At 51.1% G+C, this 22,230-nt stretch overlaps 1 protein-coding gene across 2 annotated transcripts in view; it reads left to right on the top strand.

Annotated features, from left to right (window-relative positions):
- Positions 1–22,230, top strand: part of LOC133355397 (protein kinase C delta type-like) — a 110,260-nt gene that overhangs the window by 75,944 nt on the left and 12,086 nt on the right. The window contains exons 4-12 of one of the 2 annotated variants that reach the window (XM_061572671.1): positions 480–679; positions 1,480–1,540; positions 8,714–8,864; positions 10,102–10,133; positions 10,821–10,906; positions 12,587–12,716; positions 17,694–17,803; positions 19,179–19,266; positions 21,186–21,337. In XM_061572671.1, coding sequence (XP_061428655.1) covers positions 480–679; positions 1,480–1,540; positions 8,714–8,864; positions 10,102–10,133; positions 10,821–10,906; positions 12,587–12,716; positions 17,694–17,803; positions 19,179–19,266; positions 21,186–21,337 — 1,010 coding nt within the window. Of the gene's footprint in view, positions 1–479; positions 680–1,479; positions 1,541–8,713; positions 8,865–10,101; positions 10,134–10,820; positions 10,907–12,586; positions 12,717–17,693; positions 17,804–19,178; positions 19,267–21,182; positions 21,338–22,230 lie in introns of both variants that reach the window. The other variant, XM_061572670.1, reaches the window with a different exon arrangement.

The following is a 22,230-nucleotide window of genomic DNA, read 5'->3' as shown; positions in this document are numbered from 1 at the left end:
CGTCCATCCGTCTGTTGCGTGGCTATTCGGGGCGGTGCCCTTTGTTAAAACAAAACAAAAAGGTCGCCCAAAACTTTAAAGAACCGACGCTTAAAGCGACGAGCCTTGCTCACAAAGATGTGACACATTGCGTGCGACGCCATCCTGCGTCATAAACGTGCGATGCCATCTCTTTGCCCGCACCTCCGGTTAGCCACGGGTGGCTACGTACGGTGCGAATGAAGTTGAACGTATGTACGTACTTACATCTCGTCACACGGCCCGGAACGTAATTCGTTTTTCTCTCTAATCTCGACACACCGGATTTCGAACGCACGTCGAAAAGCGTCGCGGGACAACAGCAACAACTGCAACAACTACAACCACAACAACAACAACCACAACAACAACGAACGGGCAGGCCCGCACGCGCATGGGAAATTAATTTTTCCCCCTTTGTATATTTCTCGCCGCCCCCCCCCCCCCCCCCTCCATGGCAGATCGCGGGAAGACTCTAGTGCAGAAGAAACCCACGATGCATCCCGAATGGAACAGCAGCTTCGACGCCCACATCTACGACGGGCGCGTGATGCAGTTCGTGCTCATGGTGACGCCCGAGAGGGCGCTCTCCGACACCACCCTGGGCGTCGCCTCGCTCGCCGAGAAGTGCAAGAAGGGCAGCGGCCGCACGGAATTCTGGGTAAGGCTTCGGTGCGATGGGGCGGCGAACGTGGGGCGGCGCTCTGTCGCGACGTCTCCTCGCGAGCCGCGTGTCGTGTTGCCCGCGGCCGCTCGCGGCTCGCGAAATGATCCTCTAGGATCTGTGGGTAAGGGCTCCCCCCACCATTCGCCTCGTTTATTTGTGAGGTTGACCGGATGGCTCGAAGGTCGGAGCCCTGAGCTGTGGCACCGCTGAGCGTTCTGGGTTCTAATCTGGATTTCAGCCACAGCCCGTGATTTAATCCGGGCTCTCAAGTGCCAAGCCAGTTCAATGGTGCTTAGAGTCATATTAATTACTGCACCAAAAAAACCACCGCATCAAATTTGAGCTTCATTTAGCTGAATGCTCGCGCTGAGAACTGTTTCGGTTTCGACTGTTGTGCGTCGAACAGAACCGTCACGTGGCAGTGTGGGCGCGAAAGCGCCGCTCCTGTACCGACTTTGGAGAATGCTCGGAGGTAGCTTGGTGATATCCACTGCTTTTGTGAGATTGCGACTGGATATTTCGTCTCGTGGCGCGCTAGCGATGGTGCATTCGTGAGAAAATTAGGAAGAAAAAAACCAAACTTGTTTATTTGTAGATGAGATGAGTCGCCCCGAAAGTAGTCTTCCACAAGCACTGAATTCATCCTGTTATCCACCAGCCCTCTTTGTGGACAAGCAGAAGTCATCCGGGACGGGTAGAAAAGCCATGCCATGTGTGTGGTGCAAACGTCTCCTGTGTGCCGGGTTACAGGCCACCCGGCTATGCTAAGCGTGCCGTCGTTTTATTTCTCGCAGCTGGACCTCAAGCCACAGGGCAGGATCTACCTCGTCGTCAAGTACTTTGTGGAAGAAGCAGGTGAGCCGAACGTTCGCGAGCCTCTAAACCATTTCTACCACAGTGTGTGTGTGTGTACGTACGTACGTTGAACTTCTTTCGCACCGTACGTAGCCAAACGTGCTAATCAATCAGAGGTGTGCGCGGGCGGGGAAGGACAACAAGCAAAACACAACGAGCATTTTTAAAGAGCTGAGTTCTCAATCTAGATTTAAAAGTGCGTAGCTCCAGCGGCTTTCTAATATCGGAAGAAAAAAGTGAAGAATCTGAAGTTTGATTCCCGAGTAAAGGCCATTGAGCTTAAGAAGATGTTTTTTTTCAAAGGCAGACGACATTGGCACAGATGGCTACGTGCTTTAAGCCACGCGCACGCTGCAGCAGCTGCAGCGGCAGCAGCAGCGGCAGCATGGAGACCATCAATGGACCTCACTTGTGAACGGCTTTGGCAGCCTCTGCTTGGGATCAATGTTCCCTTGAGCCGAGAGTGCGGAACCTGTCCTTTACCGAGAGCCAAATTGAACTTCGAAATACCCTTTGGCAAGCAACCACACTTTAACAACAACAACCGCCATTCTCCATTAAGTGGTGGTGGCCTCACAACGGCACTTGTGCCAGGCCATGTGCCCTTTCATGCTACGTGAAGTGTCGAAGGCTCACTGACAGGAGGTCATGGGTTGACTGACGTGAGATGGCTGGTAAATGCATCACCTGTGCCCCCTACTATGCTAACTTGCTGTGTTTTAGCCGCCCGGCGCTCCGCTCGTTGTTGTGAGCGTCGCTCCTCTGCCCTCCGCTGTTGTTGGATGGCGCTTGCCTCCACGTTAACACACAGCCTGAACAGACTGTTGAGGCAAGTGCGGTTAGCGAACACCTAACACACACACACACGTGCGCACGCACCTCGCGTCATCCAATAAATATCGCGACAACGCAACGTTGCACGTCGACCGAGTGTCAAGACGGTGACGGACGCGACTGAGTGTGGCGCTTAAAAGGTGCCGAAGCGCGTCGTTGCTGCCAGATTGCGGGCGCATTCCCCCCTCCAGTGCCCGATGGGTGCGGCGGTGATGGGTGAGTGCCGTGTCGCCATGCTCGCTCTCGTGTGGCGGCGGGGGCCGTGCGAAGTGGAGGCCGCAACGGGGTACCCGATACCCGTACCCTACCTGATACCCGGCTACCCGTACTCGGCCGGGTACCCGTTTGCGACCCTGGTGCGGTCGGGTACGGGTATGGGTAGACCGTGAGTCACTGGTGAGTCACTGTTTTTTACTCATTTCCCAACGTCTTGTCTCTTCTCACAATTCAAGTTCCTAGAATCAACCCACCCGCGCCTGCAACATGGCTTCATCCCAGAGGTCGCAATCAGGTACCCGATACCCGTACCCTACCCGTACCCGTCCGGGTAGGGTACGGGTACGGCCGGGTACGGGTACGGGTACCCGTTTGCGACCCTGGTGCGGCCGGGTACGGGTAAGGAATGAAAACCCGTTTGCGACCTCTGCTGTGAAGTGGAGGCCGCGCGCTCTCGGCGAGCGGTCGCTCCGCTGGAATCGCTCGAGTGTTCCCGCGGTCAAATCGCTCGCACCTGCGGCTCTGGCGAAACGATTACCGCGGAGAGAGAGAGAGCAATTTAAGTGGCAGGAGCTGTTCTCTCGCTTGCACTCTCTCTCCTCCCCACTCCCGTCAATCAAGTGAAATGGGTGTTGGCGCTGCTCTTCTCGCGCGAAGGCGATGATGAAGGCGCCGTTTCGCAGCCTGGCTGCAGGAGTTTGCACCAAATGAAGTGAATTTGCGAAGTAATTATTTTCCAATTTGTCAAATTTCGGGGACCGTGGTCTCGGGCAGCACTTGGCAATGCTCGTTTCGGAAAACACGGCACGGAATCCTTCACACCCCCACTGCGCAGCAGACGGCGTGTTTTTTTTTACGTTACTTCACGGCCGCGGAAAATTTACCGGGGCGGCCGTCGACCCTCGAACCTGGCCACACGTGACAATGGCTCGTCAAAGCGGCTTATGTCATCACACGTGGGGAATTTATATCGGCGTCCAAATAATCTTAAGCGCGGCGTTGTTTCTAAATGTGGAGGGGGGGGGGCGGTGGGGATGTGTGGGCGACAAAACCGGAGGAACCCGGATAATAACCCACACTACCACCGCGGGGAGAGAGAGAAAATACGCAGACTCCAAATATGCTCAAACAACAGGCGTCACCAGGGTCCGGGATCGAACCCAGCGACCTCCGGCTTAGCAGGCCCGAGGGGGTTAATGTCTCTGCAGTGCCGGCTGACGCCGCCCTCTTAAGCCGAGTGAATTTGCCGCTCCCGGCCACGGATTGCGCTCGTTACCTCGTCGAGTGCGCTTTGGGCGTTTTTCTGCTTTTTCTCATTGGCCTCTTGACTGACTCGGCAGGGTGGAACGGCAATAGCGCCGCTCGGGCTAGGTCACCGCGTCCCACAGGGCGCACGAGCGGGAGGGGAGCCAGAGCGGGGCGGCGTTGGCACCCCCCCCCCCCCTACCCATTAATTTTAGATTTGAAGCTTTCGTGACTGCAAGAATTCATACTCTTAGGTTTTTTCGCGAAAGTCACGTAGGGGGAAAATAAATATCATCTTCTTGGTTCTTTCGGTAAAGTCACGTAGAAATAATTCTCGCTGAGTCACGTATAAATAATTCTCACGGAGAATTATTTAATAATGTTGTATTTTTTATTATTTTATTATTTCCATTCTATGTGACTTTACCGAAAGAACCAAGAAGAGGAATCCCTGCAAACACGAAAGCTTTAAACCGAAAAATAAATAAATAATAATATATATCACGACGTTTCGGAGGCAACACAAGTCTCCGTCATCAGGTGGGACAGTCACAGGAATTTATTATTTATTTATTTTCCCCCTACGTGACTTTACCGAAAAAACCTAAGAATATGAATCATTGCAGTTACGAACGCTTCAAATCTAGAATTAATACACTCTACGGGGAGGAATTTCCTCACTTGCTACAGCAAATCTAGCTGTGAGGGTCCCACCTGATGACGGAGACTTGTGTTGTCTCCGAAACGTCGCGATACATATTATTTATTTATTTTTCCCTACGTAACTTTACCGAAAAAAACCCAAGAGTATGAGTACCCCCCCCTACCCATCCACCCACTGCCTGGCCACTGGGGTGGGTGTCCGTGCTGCCGTGCGGGGGTCACGCTCGTTCACACGGTCAACTCGCGGCGGGCTCGAGTTGGAGCAGAAATCTTTCGTGCAAAATATTTTTTTTTCGGTATCTTTTCCTCTGATTGCAATCCCTCATTTGGCCCGCTGTAAGTGCTGCGATGACACGTTGGGCTGCTCTAAGTGTTGCGGCGACACGGAGCAATTCATTCGGATCTCTCGCAGGCCAGGCACTGGAACCACCCCCTCCCCAGGGATGGGCGCTCGTTAGCACTGTGCACCGGCTCCATGACCCCAGTGACCTGCCGAGCAAGGGGCTGGAACTCGATGTTACGAATGGTGACGTAGCACTGGGCGAACACCCCGGGGCACGGCCCAAGACACGCTGGCGGGACTGTGTCGCTCGGCTAGCCTGGGAACTCTAGATGTGAAGCTTTCGTGACTGCAAGGATTCATATTCTTAGGTTTTTTTCGGTAAAGTCACGTAGGTAAAAAATCTAGCCTGGGAACGCCTGGGAATTCCCAAGGAAGAGCGAGAGTAAGTGTATAGTGTAGTGTGTAGTGTATAGTGTATAGTGTAGTGTAGTGTGTAGTGTATAGTGTAGTGTAGTCGTGCTGGTGTCTGTCGCCAGGGAAAGGGAGGTCTGGACCGCCACTAATCAACACGCCGACGTCGCGACTCTCACCGGGACAAGCGGACTGAGAAACGAACCGAGGAACGAACGCAGCAAGGGCTTCTGAAGTGCGTAGAGAGGGAGGGGGGAAGAAACTTTGCTCAATAGTTGCCGCGAGAACGTCGCTACCTACGCGGCCGCGTGCGCACGTCGGAGATGGCAGCCGCGCCCCCCTGCCCCTGAGCATTCAAGCTCGCATGCGGATCACCGCCGCTAATTATAATCAATTTCCAATTGCCTTCAAATCAGCGCTCTTTCAGTGCAAGGGGGGGGGGGGGGGGCCGCACGCCATGATTGCGGCGAGCGTGTGCACCTGCACGAGCAAAGCGCCTGGAGTCGGCGCGGCGCGGCTCTTCAAGAGTGCCGGGTGGGGGCTCGCGGTGTGGGTTTCTGTGGGGGGGGTGGGGGGGCGACTTTGAGTCGCGCTAACGCTGAAAACCATTGGTGGACGGACAAACGGACAACGGGAGAGGAATGGGGGGGGGGCACGTGGGCAGACACAGCAGGCGGCCCGTGCGGTTGGTTGCGCGGTTCTAAGACTGGTGGGGGGGTGGGTGGGTTTGGGTACGTAGCTGCGCTACGAACCTGGCGACACGAGTTCCATTCCCGCTCACGGCCAACATTGGTGACGATTATTTGAACCAGTCCTGGGCCTCCCCTTGGTGCGTTGTGTAAACACATCGCCATTTTATGTATGCCGATGATCTGGTGATTGCTGCTCACTCAAAGGAGGAGTTGAAGGCGCTGCTAATGAGCTTGGAGTATGCCACTAAGAGGTGGGGTCTTACCATTAGCCGCACTAAAACGAAGCACCTGCCTGGATATTTTGAGCCATTAAACATTCCACCCCCTCAACTCCCCATTGGTGATGGAGCAGTTGTGGAGAGTGTTCAATACCTAGGCAGTGTGCTTATGACCTGCTCCGGTTTTACAGCAGAGGTCTCCGAATCAGTCGGGCGGCATTATCTTTTCATCGGTTGTGTCATTTTGTGTGGAAGCTACCTGGTCTGTCGCTCCACACGAAGCTTCGGATATTCTCGGCCACAGTCATGCCCTTTCTTCTCTATGCTTCTGAAACGTGGACCTCTCTCATGGAACATCTGCGCCGGTTAGAAACGTTCAGGCTAGCCTGCCTACGACCCATCTCGGCTCGATTTTGGGAGGGGTTTACAAATTCTTGAAAGATCTGGACATATGTCCATCTGTGAGCTCCTCTTGCAGGTAAAGCTGCATGTAGCCCACATGACCAGCCACCTCATGCCCAAGCAGCTTTTGTTTGACCAGATCGAGGGGGCTAAACGGGAACAACACGGGCTGGAGAAGAGATGGACTGATTCGGTACAGGATGATGTGAAGCTGAGTGGACTTGCCAAAGACTGGTACCAGCAGTGTCAAGATTAGCCTCTATGGAGGAGGCTCGTGAAGAATGCGTCTGGCCAGTTGGAGGCTGTTGCCCTCCAACAAAAACAGTGGAGGGCAGAGGAGTGACTGCTCACAACACAAACGAGTAGTGCCGGGTGGATAAAATGCAGCAAGTTGCATAGTAGGGGGCACAGCTGGTACATCTGCCAGTCATCTCAGTCAGTCAACCCATGGCACCTGGGTCTGTCCCGTAACCTGTCGGCAATCCTTTGACACTTCACGTGGCCTCAAAGTGCACCTGGCCTGGCACAGGCGTCGGCGCCATGGTGATGTCACCGCCACTTCGTGCTGAATGGCAGCTGTTGTTGTTATATACATACAAAGAGACGCAGAGGCAACCCGCATTAGCAATCCTCTACAGTTCGGGGCGTGACTGATGCAGTTTGAATGAATAATGCAACGTGCTCAACTATTTGCCCGAACCCGTTCTGAACACACCCGCTGTTGGCGAACTGGAAAACCCTGTTTGTCTTATTTGGTGACTCGGGGAGATGTCGTTTTAATCCCTAATACAGGTTTATTTGGGTTGGATCGCGGCAATAAAATGTGTCGTTAAACCCGCCACCGTTCTGTAATGTTGAGCAACATTACAGCACGAACCTACTGAGACATATCCTGACAACCTGTTGGTTTGAATTGCAATTGTATCAAAGAGAAGAAAAAAAATCAGTTGCCAGAATTGAATGGTGATGCCAAATTCTGACATTTCATTAAAGAAATCTATAAAACTATAAACTTTTTTTATGTTACCAGATAAGGCCCAGTGAGCTAGATAGCTTTTTTTCAATAAGTGACCTGGCCACAAATTATAGCTCAAAGAAGTGGCTTATCACGTGGAAATGTATAGGGGGCCAAATACCTTAAATACACATTGGAGGGAAAAACTAAAGGACACTGAGAAAAATTCATGCGACCACGGGGAAAACACGCAAACTCTAAATATAGAGCAGGCGTTGGTGTCGGTGTTGAACCCACCGACCTCCTGTTTACCAGGCGAGGTAGTTAACATCTTGCCACCGTGACACTGGGGCAGGTAGAATTGTTACCTGCCTGGTATGCGCATGCTTCTTTGCGAGTGCAGTTTCGTACTCGCCAATAAGCGTGCACTTAAGTGCCTGTACACTTTACGAGTCAAACAACCCCTACGACTTAACACAGTGCCCGGGGTGGAGGGGGGAGGAGATAGTCCCTGTATCCAGTTAGGGATTCACATGCACGTGCCAACGTGCACGCTGTCACGTGGCCCCGTCGTCATCGCCATTAGAATCGCAGGGTCGACGAGTACCTTTGCGTCCGGCCGCGCGTGTGAATGCGTTCGAAAGGTCGCACTCCTGACACGCCAAGTGCTAGCCACAAATTAACCGCGGTACCGTTGCGATCTCGTGGAGGAGCGTCAACCGTCAGGCGAACTTCGGTCAGCTTCGCGGCGGCAGCGGCTTTTTGGCTGGCTGTCCAACAAAGACGGTGGTCGATGCATCGTGCACATTCGGATGCGGCCGTCTGGAGCGCTCTTCTTTCCGGATATTAGGAAGCCACTGGAGCTATGCGATTAGAAACTCGCTTGTCCTTCCCGCGCACTTCCGATTGGCACGGTTGGCTACGTGCGTTGCGAAAGAAGTTCAACGTACGTGCAGGCAGCGGCGGCGGCGGCGACATCCAGCGAGCCGACGTTTGAGCGAACCTGTCGTACTCGCGACGGCACGAAGGAAGAAGTGACGGACACGGCACCTGGCCTTTCATCCATCAATCCAGTGGGACCGACAAAACACCCGGCCGATCAAGTCGGACGAAAGTACGGCGGCACGTCCGTACACGACAGGGGGTCGTGCGATGTCCTCGCTCGTGGAGTGTCTTACCCCCCCCCCCAATCCCACTCTCTCGTGTCGTTCACGAACCCTTGACCCCCCCCCCCCCACCGCCTTCCTCCCGCAGACCTGATGTCCCCCATGGCCGAGTTGGCGACACTGAACAAGAGGCGCGGGGCCTTCAAGCTGCCCAAGGTGCACGAGGTCAAGGGCCACGAGTTCGTGGCCACGTTCTTTCGGCAGCCGACGTTCTGCTCCGTGTGTCGCGACTTTGTGTGGTGCGTACGATCCCACCCCCCTCCCCCCCCCGGATCGATGTTAAAAGGCTAATTTACGCACACGCGCGCATCATTCTCCCGCGTGCGTGCGTGCGTAACGTACAGACGTCCAGGGCTATATTAAGCGAGAAGGAATAGTGGTGATGGCTAAGGGCTAGGCACGGGGATTCCTGGACGCGTGGACGTGACGTATATCTGTGTGTGTGTTTGGGAATGTGTGTGTGTTTGTCATGGGACATCCTTTGGCAGTATCAAAATATAAGAATAGGTTTTACCCTTTCTGGCAATAGCACAGTTGTGTTAAGATGTTAAAACACCCAACTGAAACCTTTTGCAAGGAGTCATGTTTGCATTAACCACATACATTTGGTAAACATGCAAACACAACAAAAACATGCTCTGGTTGTACATGATGCATTGTCTTTGAAACTGATTGGTCCACACCAGAGCCGGCTTTCTTTAGAGCCTAGCATCAAACAGTGTTAGACCAGAGGACGCCAATGCAGATACTACCAGAGCATTTCACAATGTTTTTGTACTTTTGTGTTGTTACGAACACCCATGTGACCTCATCCAACCAATCGCAGCAACTGTTGCATGTGAGAACAACAAATTGGTTCCTCAGAGTCGCAGACCCACGTACAACAGCAACAGAGACGGAATCTATTATCAGAATCTCTGCTTAGACCGGAGGAATACGATGAGCCATGTGAAGCTCTTTCACGAACGTTGCAGGAAATCTATGACACGTGTCTGCAGCTTATAATGTCTTGGATTAGATATTGTTTGCAAGCACCGATTTGCAAGATGCATTGCTCATGAATGAGTGATAGGGACGAGCACCATCCACGCCTAACCACCTTTTTTTCTTCAATCACCAGTGACCATTCCAACCTCGTTATGCCACTTATGTGGGTCCGCGAAACACACAATGAACGTATTCTTTGGTTCTTTCGGTAAAGTCACGTAGAGAGAAAATAATAAAACACATTTTAAAAAACTCACGACGTTTACATCTCTCCGCCTGATGACGACCGCTTGTGTTGCGATTGAAACATCGTGAGTTTTAGGTTTTGATAAATTTTTATTTTATTATTTTTATTTTATTATCTTCTATCTACTTGACTTTACCGAAAGAACCAAAGAATATGAATTCCTGCAGTCACGAAAGTTTTGAAATTTTTTTTTACACAATTAACCTCTTGTGTTTGTTGTTGTTTGTTGTTGTGTTGCGTAGGGGACTCAACAAACAAGGCTACCAGTGTCGACGTAAGTAGCTGTAATCCACAATTAGTCGCTGTCTTTAAGTTGTTGTCATGAGGAGTTGAGCGGCAGTGCTGCTGCTAGCGCGCTGCACTATGAACTCCGGTCATGTTCGCAACAGCTTTTGGCTAATCATCGAACAAAGTACTTATTTTATGGACCCCCGCGAGCTTTCAGATGTGCTTCTGCGGCCGTCTGGAACGCTCTTCCTTCCGATGTTAGGAAGTCACCGGAATTATGCACTTTTAAATCATCTATATTGAAAACGAATTTATTTTAAACTGCTTTTTGTGCATAGAAGTTCAACATACGTATACAACCTGTGTTCCGATTCCCAGCCACGGCTCATGTGAGCGGCGAGTCTGACAGACCAGCTCGGTGAAGTATGTTCAAGCAACCCACGTGGCCAATTCGAAAAGGGGCTGTCAATGATGATTCTTGAATACATTGTCATTATTATCACCACAGATATTTTACACAAGTCTCAGGGCATTCCCCTAAATATGTGAGTGTTGAGACATCTTCAGCTTTATTGAAGATCTTGAGCCATTGCCGGGATTTCCACGTTTCTTAGGGCAGGGGCAGGCTCACCCTCAACTTTGACGACATTGGCACCCCTTGAAAGTTACGCTGGTCACGATTTGATGCGTCTGTTAAGACAGTCCGTTGTGTTTTTGTTATCTTTGTGTGCAGAGTGCAATGCCGTCATTCACAAAAAGTGCATCGACCTTGTCATCGCAAAGTGCACCGGCTCGGCCAAGAACAGCCGCGACACGCTGGTACGTGTTATGCGTTCGCACGCGCTTTTCCTTTGTGCGCACGTATACGTGGCACGACCCTTCATAATGGATGTCGTCACTTTGTTTTGACTTGAACCCCGGTGGTTCCAAACTTGTGGTTCCGCCGATTACTGGTGGCCCGCAACACCATCGTTTAAATTTTTTTTTATACTGCATGGTTGTCCACCGAACAATGCCGAGGTTTTGGTCCGCAGGTCCAGAAAGGGTTGGGAGCCACCGCCGGTTTTGCCTGCCGTTTGTAGCAGCCTCACGCTCGCACCGACCATATTTGGACGGACCCGTCTCTCTCATTTTAATAGCTCGCTGTTCCTTACGTGTGCCGTTGCCGCCAATTTACTCCGCGGTAATGAGCGTGGCGTTTTGCTCGCGAGCTGCGAGGCATGTTGCTCAGAACTCCTTGAGCGTTTCGTTTGAGTGCCGGTTATTTTTCGAGAGGTGGGCTCAGGTGGCTGGGAGCTCCCGTGGCTCTCAGCCGGCAGTTGCCGTGAGAATCCTTGGCTTTGAGCCCAGCGTTCAGCCACCTGTGTAATTAAACCTGGGCTCCCAGGTGTGACAAGATGGTGTTCTCGGCCCGATCGGCAACTATGATTATCGTGCTGCGCTGTTTCGGGTAATTTCTCGCCATCGAAATTGGCGGGTTGCTCATTTGAAACCAGCTTTGCAACAACAAAAAATATCCGGCCAGGTGTCCTCAGCGGTAGGGCGAGCGGCTCGCCATCGGAAGGTCCGTGAGTTAAAATCCTGGTTGGGCGGTTGACTCGGTCAATCATTCTCACGGGGGTCCATAAAATAAGTACCACTTTGTGAGGGAAATCAACAGTGGTAGTTCCTGGGATTGACTTGCCTCGTCATGGGAATTTGGAATTTCAACCCTTGGCTCTGCATGGCTGTGAACGGGACACGCGCAACAACTTGATGCTCGTTTGAGCAGGAAATCAGATAGACGTTTAGACTCTGTGTGCGGCGAGATGTTAACTACCTCGCTTGGTATACAGGAGGTCGTGGGTTCGATCCCGACCCTGATGCCTGCTGGAAATTTGGAGTTTGTATGTTCTCCCTGTGGTGGCGTGGATTTTTTTACGGGCCCTCCAGTTTTTCCCTCTACATTTAGAATCAACATGCGTTTAGAGTATATGGCTGCTGTACATTTCCACGTGATAAGCCACTTCGTTGAGCTATCATTTGTGGCCAAGTCGCTTCTGAAAAAGAGCTACGTAGCTCAGTGGGCCTTGCCTGGTAAAAAAAATAGTACATATCATGAAATAAACACGTTTAAAGTAAAAAAAAATCACTCTAATGTTGCGTTCAAATATTGAAAATGCTTGAAATCTTTTTATCTTAAGAATGAGAAATAAATTGGGTGGCCGGGCGCCGCGGAGGTCGGAGCACCAAACTGGCGCAGCTGAGATCCTGTTTGGAATCCTGCTTAATCCAGGTTGTCAAGTGTCACAAAGTCCCGTATGGAACAAGGGGGGGGGGTCAGGTGCGCTTACATCCGCAGCAGTGCGCTCGTATCGACAGCTTCCCCTCGCCTTCTGCCCCGAGCAGTGCGATGATGAAAGCGTTGCGCTGCTTGGCACCAGAACTGCGCTCGTGCGAGGCGTGCCCCAGAACCAGCTCCGTCCGCGGTAACCGATTCTTCCCCGTGGCCTCCCGCAGTTCCACAAGGAGCGGTTCAAGATCGACATGCCGCACCGCTTCGATGTGAAGAACTACATGAGCCCCACGTTCTGCGACCACTGCGGGACGCTGCTGTGGGGACTCGTCCGGCAGGGCCTGCAGTGCGCAGGTCAGACGGCCTCTGGGGTCCCCCGGGGTCCGCGCGCTCGTTCGACGAAGGGGTCCCATCGTAGCTGGGTGGCACTCACCTGAAAGCGCGCAAGGGTGTTAAGGTTCAGTCCTCTTTTTGGTTCTTTCGGTAAAGTCACGTAGAATGGAAATAATAAAAAAAATAAAAATAAAACATAATAATTGTTTTATTTTTAATTGTTTTATTTAAATTTTTATTATTTTATTATTTCCATTCTACGTGACTTTACCGAAAGAACCAAGAAGATGAATCCCTGCAGTCACGAAAGCTTTAAATCGAAGTTCAGTCCTCTTTCGTGCCGCTGGCAGTGTTGAGAAAAGGGCCTTCTGTGCTTGCCCAAACCATCCACGTGTCGACCTCCCTTCCCTTCTCAAGAAGATTTAGTCATTCCTCGCGAGCGATGTCCCCCTCCTTTCCACTCCACCCCCCCACAACATTCCAGATATGTACGTAAAGAGACGTGAAGGGGCGGCCCAGCAAATGCCTGCTCGCGCCAGGTCAGTCACTCTCGCATGCAAGAGTGACTGACCTGGTTCGCTCAAATTACAAAAATAAAATAAAAGATTCATTTTCTTGGTTCTTTCGGTAAAGTTACGTAGAAGGGAAATAATAAAATAATAAAAATAAAACATGATAAAATAATTATTTGTATTATTTTAAAATAGAAATAATAAAATAAAATTTTTTCTTACTTTATTATTTCCCTTCTACGTGACTTTACCGAAAGAACCAAGAAGATAAATCCCTGCAAGTCACGAAAGCTTTAAATCGTAAAATAAAATATAGCGACGGAGTCTTTCGCACCTGATTGGTCCACAAGTGATGACATCACGTTTACCGCGCTCTGTTTAAGAACGATGCAGGAGGAGGATTTCTCAACGACTCCGGCTGTCGCCTGATGAGGCTGGTGGTTGTTGTTGTAATTACCGGCGAAACGTCACCGTACCCGAATTGCCAATGTTGTTGTGGGTTTACTCTCACAACACACAACCGGAGTGCTGAACTAAGTAACTAATTAGCACGTTTTGTTTACGTGACAAACCTTACCAATTGGCGGTGGCGGGTTTAACGACACTTTTATATTTACGCGATCTAACCCAAACAAAATCTCTTCTGGATATTAAGGCAAAAAACAAAAGAAACGACTGTATCACGTGAGAGAGAGAGAGGATTTCGATTTAAAGCTTTCGTGACTGCAGGGATTCATCTTCTTGGTTCTTTCGGTAAAGTCACGTAGAAGGGAAATAATAAAATAATAAAAATAAAACATAATAAAATAATTCTCACGACCTTTCGGCCACAACGTCTGAATGAATTCAGACTCTGTCTCCCAGACAGACCTGGTCTTCACCTAAGGACGGCTGCTTGCGTTGTGGCCGAAACGTCGTGAGAATGATTTTATTATGTTTTATTTTTATTATTTTATTATTTCCCTTCTACGTGACTTTACCGAAAGAACCAAGAAGAAGAGAGAGAGGAGTTGAAAACATCACGAAAATACAAATCGATGTCGAAAAACGAATTGGCCGTGGCGCAAGTCCGCTTGTGCAGACCACTTTTAGACTGATCGGAGCGCAGTGCAGTCATGACTTTTAGTCGCCTGGGCTCAGAGTCAAACCGGTCACACGAGGGCCATGAGATCAATTTATTCCTCTCCCGGGGGAATTTAACTCGGAGCCATGAGATAAATTATCCGCGTTTTTATTTTATTTATAGCAAAGGCGTAGCGGTGGGGTGGGTGGTGGGGGTGTTAAGTACCCAAGCACCCAGAGAGTCACGGTCTCGGTGCCCTCTAGACGTGACCCAGAGGTCGCAACCGGGTATCCAATACCCGTACCCTACCCGATACCTGGATGGGTACGGGTACGGGTACCCGTTTGCGAACCCTGGTGCGGCCGGGTACGGGTAGGCCGTGAGTCACTGGTGAGTAACTGTTTGTCACTCATTTCCCAACGTCTTGTCTCTTCTCACAATTCAAGTTCCTAGAATCAACCCACCCGCGCCTGCAACATGGCTTCATCCCAGAGGTCGCAATCAGGTACCCGTACCCTACCCGTACCCGGCCGTACCCGACCGGGTACGGGTAGGGTACGGGTACGGCCGGGTACGGGTACCCGTTTGCGACCTTGGTGCGGCCGGGTACGGGTAAGGAATCAAAACCCTTTTGCGACCTCTGACGTGACCCCGGCAGACGAACGTGAAGTGGGACACGGGGACTGGCTAGGGCTCCCTCACGGCGGCCGCCCCCCTACCTCCCATTGTGACTTTTTCGCTTTGCGCTGCCGAGATCGATACGGAGCGCTTGCCTCCACGACTCACAGTCGGAAGGACATGAATGGACACAATGATCTCCCATTACAGCCAGGCAACTTTGGTCAATGCATATAGACAACCTTGCATTCATATTGCATCATTACCATGTGAATATGTTGTTGTTTTATTCGCGAGTAATGGCTTAGGATGCAAAACCTCTTAAAGCCCAGTGAAATAATGAAATGAAATATTTTAATGAATTTAGAGCCCATCATTGCGCATCGCACGCCATGTCAGTGATGGAGGTTGTTTGACCATACTTCACCACGCTGGTCAGTGCGGGGGTGGGGAACGATTGGTTCATAAAATCACTCGCCACTGATGTTAGCCAGGAACGGGATGGTCGCTGTTTTGAGAGCGGCAGTGCGCTAATCGCTGTGCAACTTGGTCCGCTCCAATAATGATTATTTAAATGTATAAATGCCCCTTAAACATTCGTTCTCATTACATTACAACAATATAATGCCCCTTAATCTCTCGGGCAAAAGCCTCACCGAGTCTCAAAATTCGTTCACGAGGGTCCTGCTTATGGGATGTTCAGCTTCTGGGAGGAAATCTTCAGCACCCAGACTTCTCACATCTCGGAAAAATTCGTGAATTCATTGCCGTTTCAAGTTTTATTTTGTCTAACCAGGGCGAGAACTCGAGATACCAGGATAGGGGTCTCATCTGCAAGTGCGGCGGCACCCTGTGTCACCGAAGTGAGGCCGTCAGAACAAATGAAACTAAAGCACAGCAATGAACCAAGCAGAAATTGGAGCAAAAACAACTCCGTGATAGAAGAAATAGGGAATAGTGCACGCACGTAAGCAATAATAAATTCCCAAAAAGAAAAAGTTATCTTGGACAAATTACTTTAAAAAAACATCAGTGTAAAATTTTGTTCAAGAATCACCATCATCATCATAGTTTCATTGTGATCGTAGCACTCGTACGTAAACTGACTAGGATACGCAGGAGAACTCCTCTCATCCGCTTTGCTATGGGGTCGGATATCGTGCACCCTATTACCCGTGGCGTTATCCACGAGTTTACGCCTCTTGTTCACGGGGGTGACTGCTCTTATCCGCGGGATGTGTGAGGAAGACCTCTTGCTGTGCATTGTGGGTGAAGTCGTGGATAGCCATGGATCGTCAGACTAAATAAAACCGCCGAGTTTTGGTGGACCCTACAGCTACCACGGGTAATCGCGGTTGCCCGTAATATGACCGCAGATAAGAGCAGTTCTGTATTTTAAATACCTAAACTATTTCAAACAAAACTGTTTTTATTTTTATACTCTTAGGTTTTTTCGGTAAAGTCACCTAGGTAAAAAAATAATTAAAATTAATAAAAGTAATAATAGAAATAAAATAAAATAATAAATCACGACGTTTCGGAGGCAACACAAGTCTCCGTCATCAGGTGGGACCGTCACAGCTAGATTTACTGTATCAAGTGAGGCAAAAAATTTCAAGATACAAGTTCTTAAATACAAGTTAAGGGGGGGAGGAGGGGGGGAGGAGGGGGGGAGGAGCTTATCTGAGTGTGGTAGCCAATGAATGGAATGTATTGGGGGGGGGGCGGGGCTAAAAGAGAACAACAGGTCACATGCTAAAGGTGCACATGGTGCTAGAAGAGAACGACAATGCACATGCTGTTCTACTCCAAATACAAAAAAGGAGAGTGCTGTTAAATGCTGGGGATGTCAACACTCGGTAAAGTAGAATAGTACCAGTCAAATAAGATGGTCCAAAAATGTGTAGTTAAATCTTTTTTGTTTTTATTTTACCAGGTAAGGCCCACTGAGCTGTATAGCTCTTTTTCAGAAGCGACCTGGCCACAGATGATTGCTCAACGAAGTGGCTTATCACGTGTAAAAATGTATCGCAGCCAAATACTCTTAAATGCATGTTTCTCAATGTGGAGGGGAAAACGCGGAGGACCAAGAGAAAAATCCAAGCGAGCACCGGGAGAGAGAGATAGAGAGATAGAGACACGCAAAATCCATATATACAGGCGTTAGGGTCGGAATCGAACCCACGACCTCCTGTATACCAGGCAAGGTAGTTAACATCTCCTAGCCACTGCAAGCGATGTTGTACTGCCATCTACTGGGCACTTTACAGCCTGGGCCTACTACAGCTCCTTGTTATTGCCGGGCATTCTGCCATCCAAGCGTGAGAACCGTCAGGTTCTATCAACCCTTTGCTTGGCTTATGAGCTCTGACGAGAGGGGGCCACGATCAGTGGGGAGGAAAGGGATTGGTTTAGATGTGTGTGTGTGCTGCCTGCGTCGTGGGCAGCGGTAGTGTCGCGGTTAGCGCGCTGCGCTACAAACCCGGCGACCCAGGTTCGATTCCTGTTCACGTCCAACACCAGCGACGATAATCTGAACCGGTGCTGGGCCTCCCCTAGGTCGACTCGGCCTCAATCGAGTTCCTGCTGCGGCGTGTAAACATCACCACTCGGGAAATAAAAGGCGGCCGGGCGTGGCGCTGACCACCCACCCCCTCGTGTGCTGTGCCGGCCTTCATAGGCCCTCTCTAACAGCACTTGCCCCAACAGTCTGTTAAGGCTACACGGGGTATCTTTGTCTTCTGTTGCCTGCGTCGTGGCCACGGCGCCCCTGTGTAAACGTCGCTGCGTCTCTGTGCTCCGCAGAGTGCTCCATGAATGTTCACCACAAGTGTCAGAAGAAGGTGGCCAACCTGTGTGGCATCAACCAGAAGCTCATGGCTGAAGCGTTGGCTCAGATTGAGAGCGCTCATTCGGTAAATATTTTGGTAATGTATGTGTGTGTGTTCGCGTATGCAAATGTGTATACGTGTGAACGGACACACGTGTTGTGAATATGTATCGGGGAGCGGGGAGTGTAGTGGTTAGCACGTTGCGCTACGAACCCGGTGACTATTATCTGAACCGGTCCTGGGCCTTCCCTAGGTTGACTGGGCCTCAAATGAGTACCTGGTGCGATGTGTAAACATCGCCACTAGGGAGACAAATGCATGGTGCTGGCCACCCACCCACCCCCTAGTGTACTGTGCCAGCCTTCATAGGTGCTTGCTAATAGCACTTGCCCCAACAGTCTGTTAAGGCTATACGGGGAATCTTTGTCTTTGTGTATGTATGGACATATGAAAGATTATGTATGTTCGCATATATGTACCCACATGTTTTGGCCCTTTTGTCAAACCACTGCTGGATGAGGCTTTCCCCACACCGTACGTGTTATGGCAGCTATTCGACCACACTTCGCCGGACTGGTCAGTACTGGTTGATGAAGGCGGGGAGCAATAGACGAAGGAGAATAGGAGAGTCCAGCAATTTTTTTTGTCTTGCAATACCCTCTGCTGACAACGTATGTCTCCAGCAGCCTACAGCACCTATTCTACGTGCGGTGGTGGTCACCCATCTAAGCATTATCCAGGCTCAAGCCTGCTTAGATTCTGCGACGTTACGAGATCGGGGCGACTTTGTTTGAGTCGCTCCTACGAGGATGAACAAAATCAAATAACGAGACACGCCGGGGTGACACGGGGCGATTTTTGCAGGTCGCCGGGTTCCGCGGTTGTCAAATGTAAAAGGTGCCACCCTGAAATATTTCCCTCGCGCCACCATTGGCGGAAAGTCCTCCCGCTACAGGGCGCTCTGAGGGAGAGGGTATATTGGCCGTACCCTTCCACGACGGCCAGGCGTCTTGTAAGACGTGGAAGTTTTTTGTTCCCACTGCCAGCTCCCCCTAACGCGCCCTCGTCGCAGAAGCCTCGCGGTTTCGAATCGTCACACGGGGGCCGCCCTCGTTAACGCTGCGGGTGTCGTAGCCCGTGTTGATACTCGGCACCGCTCTTCGCTCGGAGTGGACGTTCACGGCCCCCTTGAGGTTGTTTGCGACAGTAGGCTAATTGTGTGCCAGCATCGGGCTCAAAAATTTACGAAAATTCGATACAAATTGTACACCGCAACTTACGCCATTGGCACGACATGTGGCAAGTGTCACCCCTACCGGCAACTGAGGCTCGTTCCCGTCTCTGAGTTCTCAGCCGGTTCAACAAAGTAAATTGGGATCCTAGGATGGAAGAATGCGCATTATAAATCTGAATTATCGTTGTGATTAACTTGAAACTGAATCTCCACTCTTTCCCAAAGGTCCGATCCCAAAGGGACAGAGAGAAGACGGCCCGGGATCCCACCGTGGATATTTACCAGGGCACGGAAACCAAACGCCTCAGTGCGGGTGAGTGTGGGGGGGGCAGAGTCTCCCATTGGATCTTTGAGCAGAGTACCTCTGTCGTTACGTACATATGTTGAACTGCTTTTGCGCACCGTGTTTAGCCAACTATGATAATTATGATAATCAGCAGCAGCAACATAGCATCATCATCCATCATCATCAGCAGAAGCAGCAACAGATATATCATTGTTGTCAACAACAGCAGCAGCAGCAACGGGTATTATCATCAGCAGCATTTTAACACGTAGGAGGGATATCATTATCAGCAACAGAAGTATCATCATCATCAGCATCGTTATTATCATCTATCATCATTATCGTCAGTCAGGTTCCGTCCACATCTGTACGATAGAGCCCCCCCGTGTTGATGTTCACCATCCCTGGCCGTTGCGTGATGCCACGATCCGTCTCCCTCCTTGCCCGCGTGAGACGACCTCGTCGCTGTGCGGGCGCCCTGAAAGCTTCTGGCTGCCAATTCCCTTTCGCCAGTCTCGTGCGTCGGCCACTATCTCCACCAGCAATTGGTCCCCCTGGCCATGCCCGTTTAACCGTTGATCAACGACAGTCTATACGAATTTCTTCACCTGAGGACGGCTGCTTGCGTTGTGGCCGAAACGTCGTGAGAATTATTTTATAATGTTTTATTTTATTATTTTATTATTTCCATTCTACGTGACTTTACCGAAAGAACCAAGAAGATGAGTCTATACGAAGTCTCTGGTTGGCTACCACGCTTGTGTGTGCAGGAGGTTTGTGTGTCTCACTCTCTCTCTCTCTCTCGCCGTGGTCGCGTGGGTTTTTCTCCGGGTCCTCCGTTTTTTTCCTCCCCCCACATTTAGAATCGATATGCGATCAGAGTTTTTTTTGGCCGCTATAAATGTTCACGTGATGAAGCTACTTCGTTGAGCTATTGTTCGTGATGATAGCCGGGGTCACTTCCGAAAAAGAGCTTGACAGCTCAAGTGGGCCTTACCTGGTAACACTAAAAATAGTTTAGTTAAAAAAAAAAGTTTTTTCTTTTGTTCTCTGATTCCGTGCGCTTTCCTCGTTCGGATTCTCAGTGTAATTCCGCCACGCTTTTTTTTTATCAACTGTGGTGCCGTGCGTCCTTTCTTCGAGGCCGCGTTTTCCGATCTGCGTGGCGTGGCAGATGGGATGAGATGATTGCAACTTTCTCGGTGTCTTTGCGCTTAAACTCTCAAATTACTTTTCCCAGCCAGCGCTTGACCCTGCTGTGCCCGCTAACTCACTTGTTCATTGAGTCCCGTTGATTACAGTTTTCATTCAAGCAATGCCCTCTGTACTCAAATCAATTGCCCTCTATACTCTAATCAATTGCCCTCTATAGTTTAATCAACTGGCAAATACAACAATGTACATTCCAGTTCTGCCCGTCCAACAATCGATTCGCGTATTTCGTGGAAATGCATTTCTCCCGGCGTTTTTTTCAGAGGAAGATCCTACGTGTCGCTGCCCTTCGCTGCCGGTTCGGTCATTTTTCTCCTGAAAATCGTCAGAACGCTGCAATCCGGACGGTTCATCCATCACACGCGCATGGCGCCTTTTTTTCTCTTTTAATTGACGTGACCGCAGTGTTCCGCTGACGCTGAGCAATCTGAGCAAATCCGGGGGGGGGGGATTGACGAGCATCCAAAAATAAAACCGCGCAGCTCGTCGCGGTTCCGCCGTCGGCGTCGTCGCAGTTTTTGGGTCACGGCGCCAAGACGCTTTCTCGCTCCGCGTGCCCCCGCGAGCTTCCGTTGGGTTCCTGAAGGACGCGCGACTCGGAAATACATCGGACGGATGAAATAGAATTGAATAGACGGCACTGACGTGAGCGGCGCGAGCGAGGAAGCGGGGAAAAGACCCCCGCGGGTTGAACCCATTGCTAAATGCGTGCGTGCATTTCCTGTGTTTAGTAGACGGGCACTACGAGAAGGCGTGGGACTCGCACACCGACCCGCGCGCCCCCGTGCCGCCCAGCCGCGTCGCGAGCCTCCGCAAGGATCTGCGCAGGGTCACCCTCAACGACTTTGTGATGCTCAAGGTCCTGGGCAAGGGCAGCTTCGGCAAGGTGTGTGGACCCCCGTGGCGTCTATACTTCCTCATTATTTGCACCCCCCCTGCTCCACGCAGAAACCCGCGCACCGCTCCTGCGCCCTCTGCTTCCTGCCACCCCATGCCGCCCGCCACGGCCGCACCGCTCGCTCGCCACGCCGTTTTCACGCCACCGCTCCATTCACCCCTCCGCTTTCCCGGTTGAAACCCAATGCTGCCCGCCACACAATGAACATGCCATGCAGATTCACGCACCGGACTCCACACACCACACTACACACCACATCGCTCGCGATCCAATGCTGCGCGCCGCACCGCTCGCGTGCCACGCCAGTCCCCGCACCGCTGCTTCATTCCACTCGCTGATGCCTCGCTGTGCTCGCCCCGCCACTCGCACGTCACGACAATGCCGCTCCAGGCCCCTGCCCCTATCGCTGCAAATGACGATGCGCCGCGGTGCGCCACGTAACTGCAGCGATCGATACAGCCTCACTGGGCGGTATCTGATTTATTCCACCGGCGTGGTGGTGGTGGTGGTGGTGATGATGGGTTGATTAGACCCTTGAATTTGTGTGCGTGCGTGCATCTCTGTTAATGTGCATAAGCTTGCTTATGTGCCATTTTGCACATTGTACGTTCCACTTTTGGGGAGCGGTGGTGCAGTGGCTAGCGGACATCACTGCGCTACGAACCCGCCGACCCGAGTTCAATCCCCGCTCACGGTCACCAACACCCGTGACGATTATCTGAGCCGGTCGTGGGCCGTCCCCTAAATCGACTACACGCCGCACCAGGTCCTCAAATGAGTACCTGGTGCGGTGTGCAAACATCGCCACTAAGGGTGCTGGCCATGCGCCCTCCCTGTCGTGCGCCGTGCCGGCCTTCATAAAGTGCTACTCGCTCACGGCA

The sequence above is a fragment of the Lethenteron reissneri genome, chromosome 51 (genome assembly GCF_015708825.2).
Source record: "Lethenteron reissneri isolate LAM-NWPU_2019-01 chromosome 51, ASM1570882v1, whole genome shotgun sequence".
In the NCBI taxonomy this organism is placed as follows: Eukaryota; Metazoa; Chordata; class Hyperoartia; order Petromyzontiformes; family Petromyzontidae; genus Lethenteron; species Lethenteron reissneri.
Note: the sequence above shows the minus strand (reverse complement) of the source record. Positions and strands in the feature narration are given on the sequence as shown.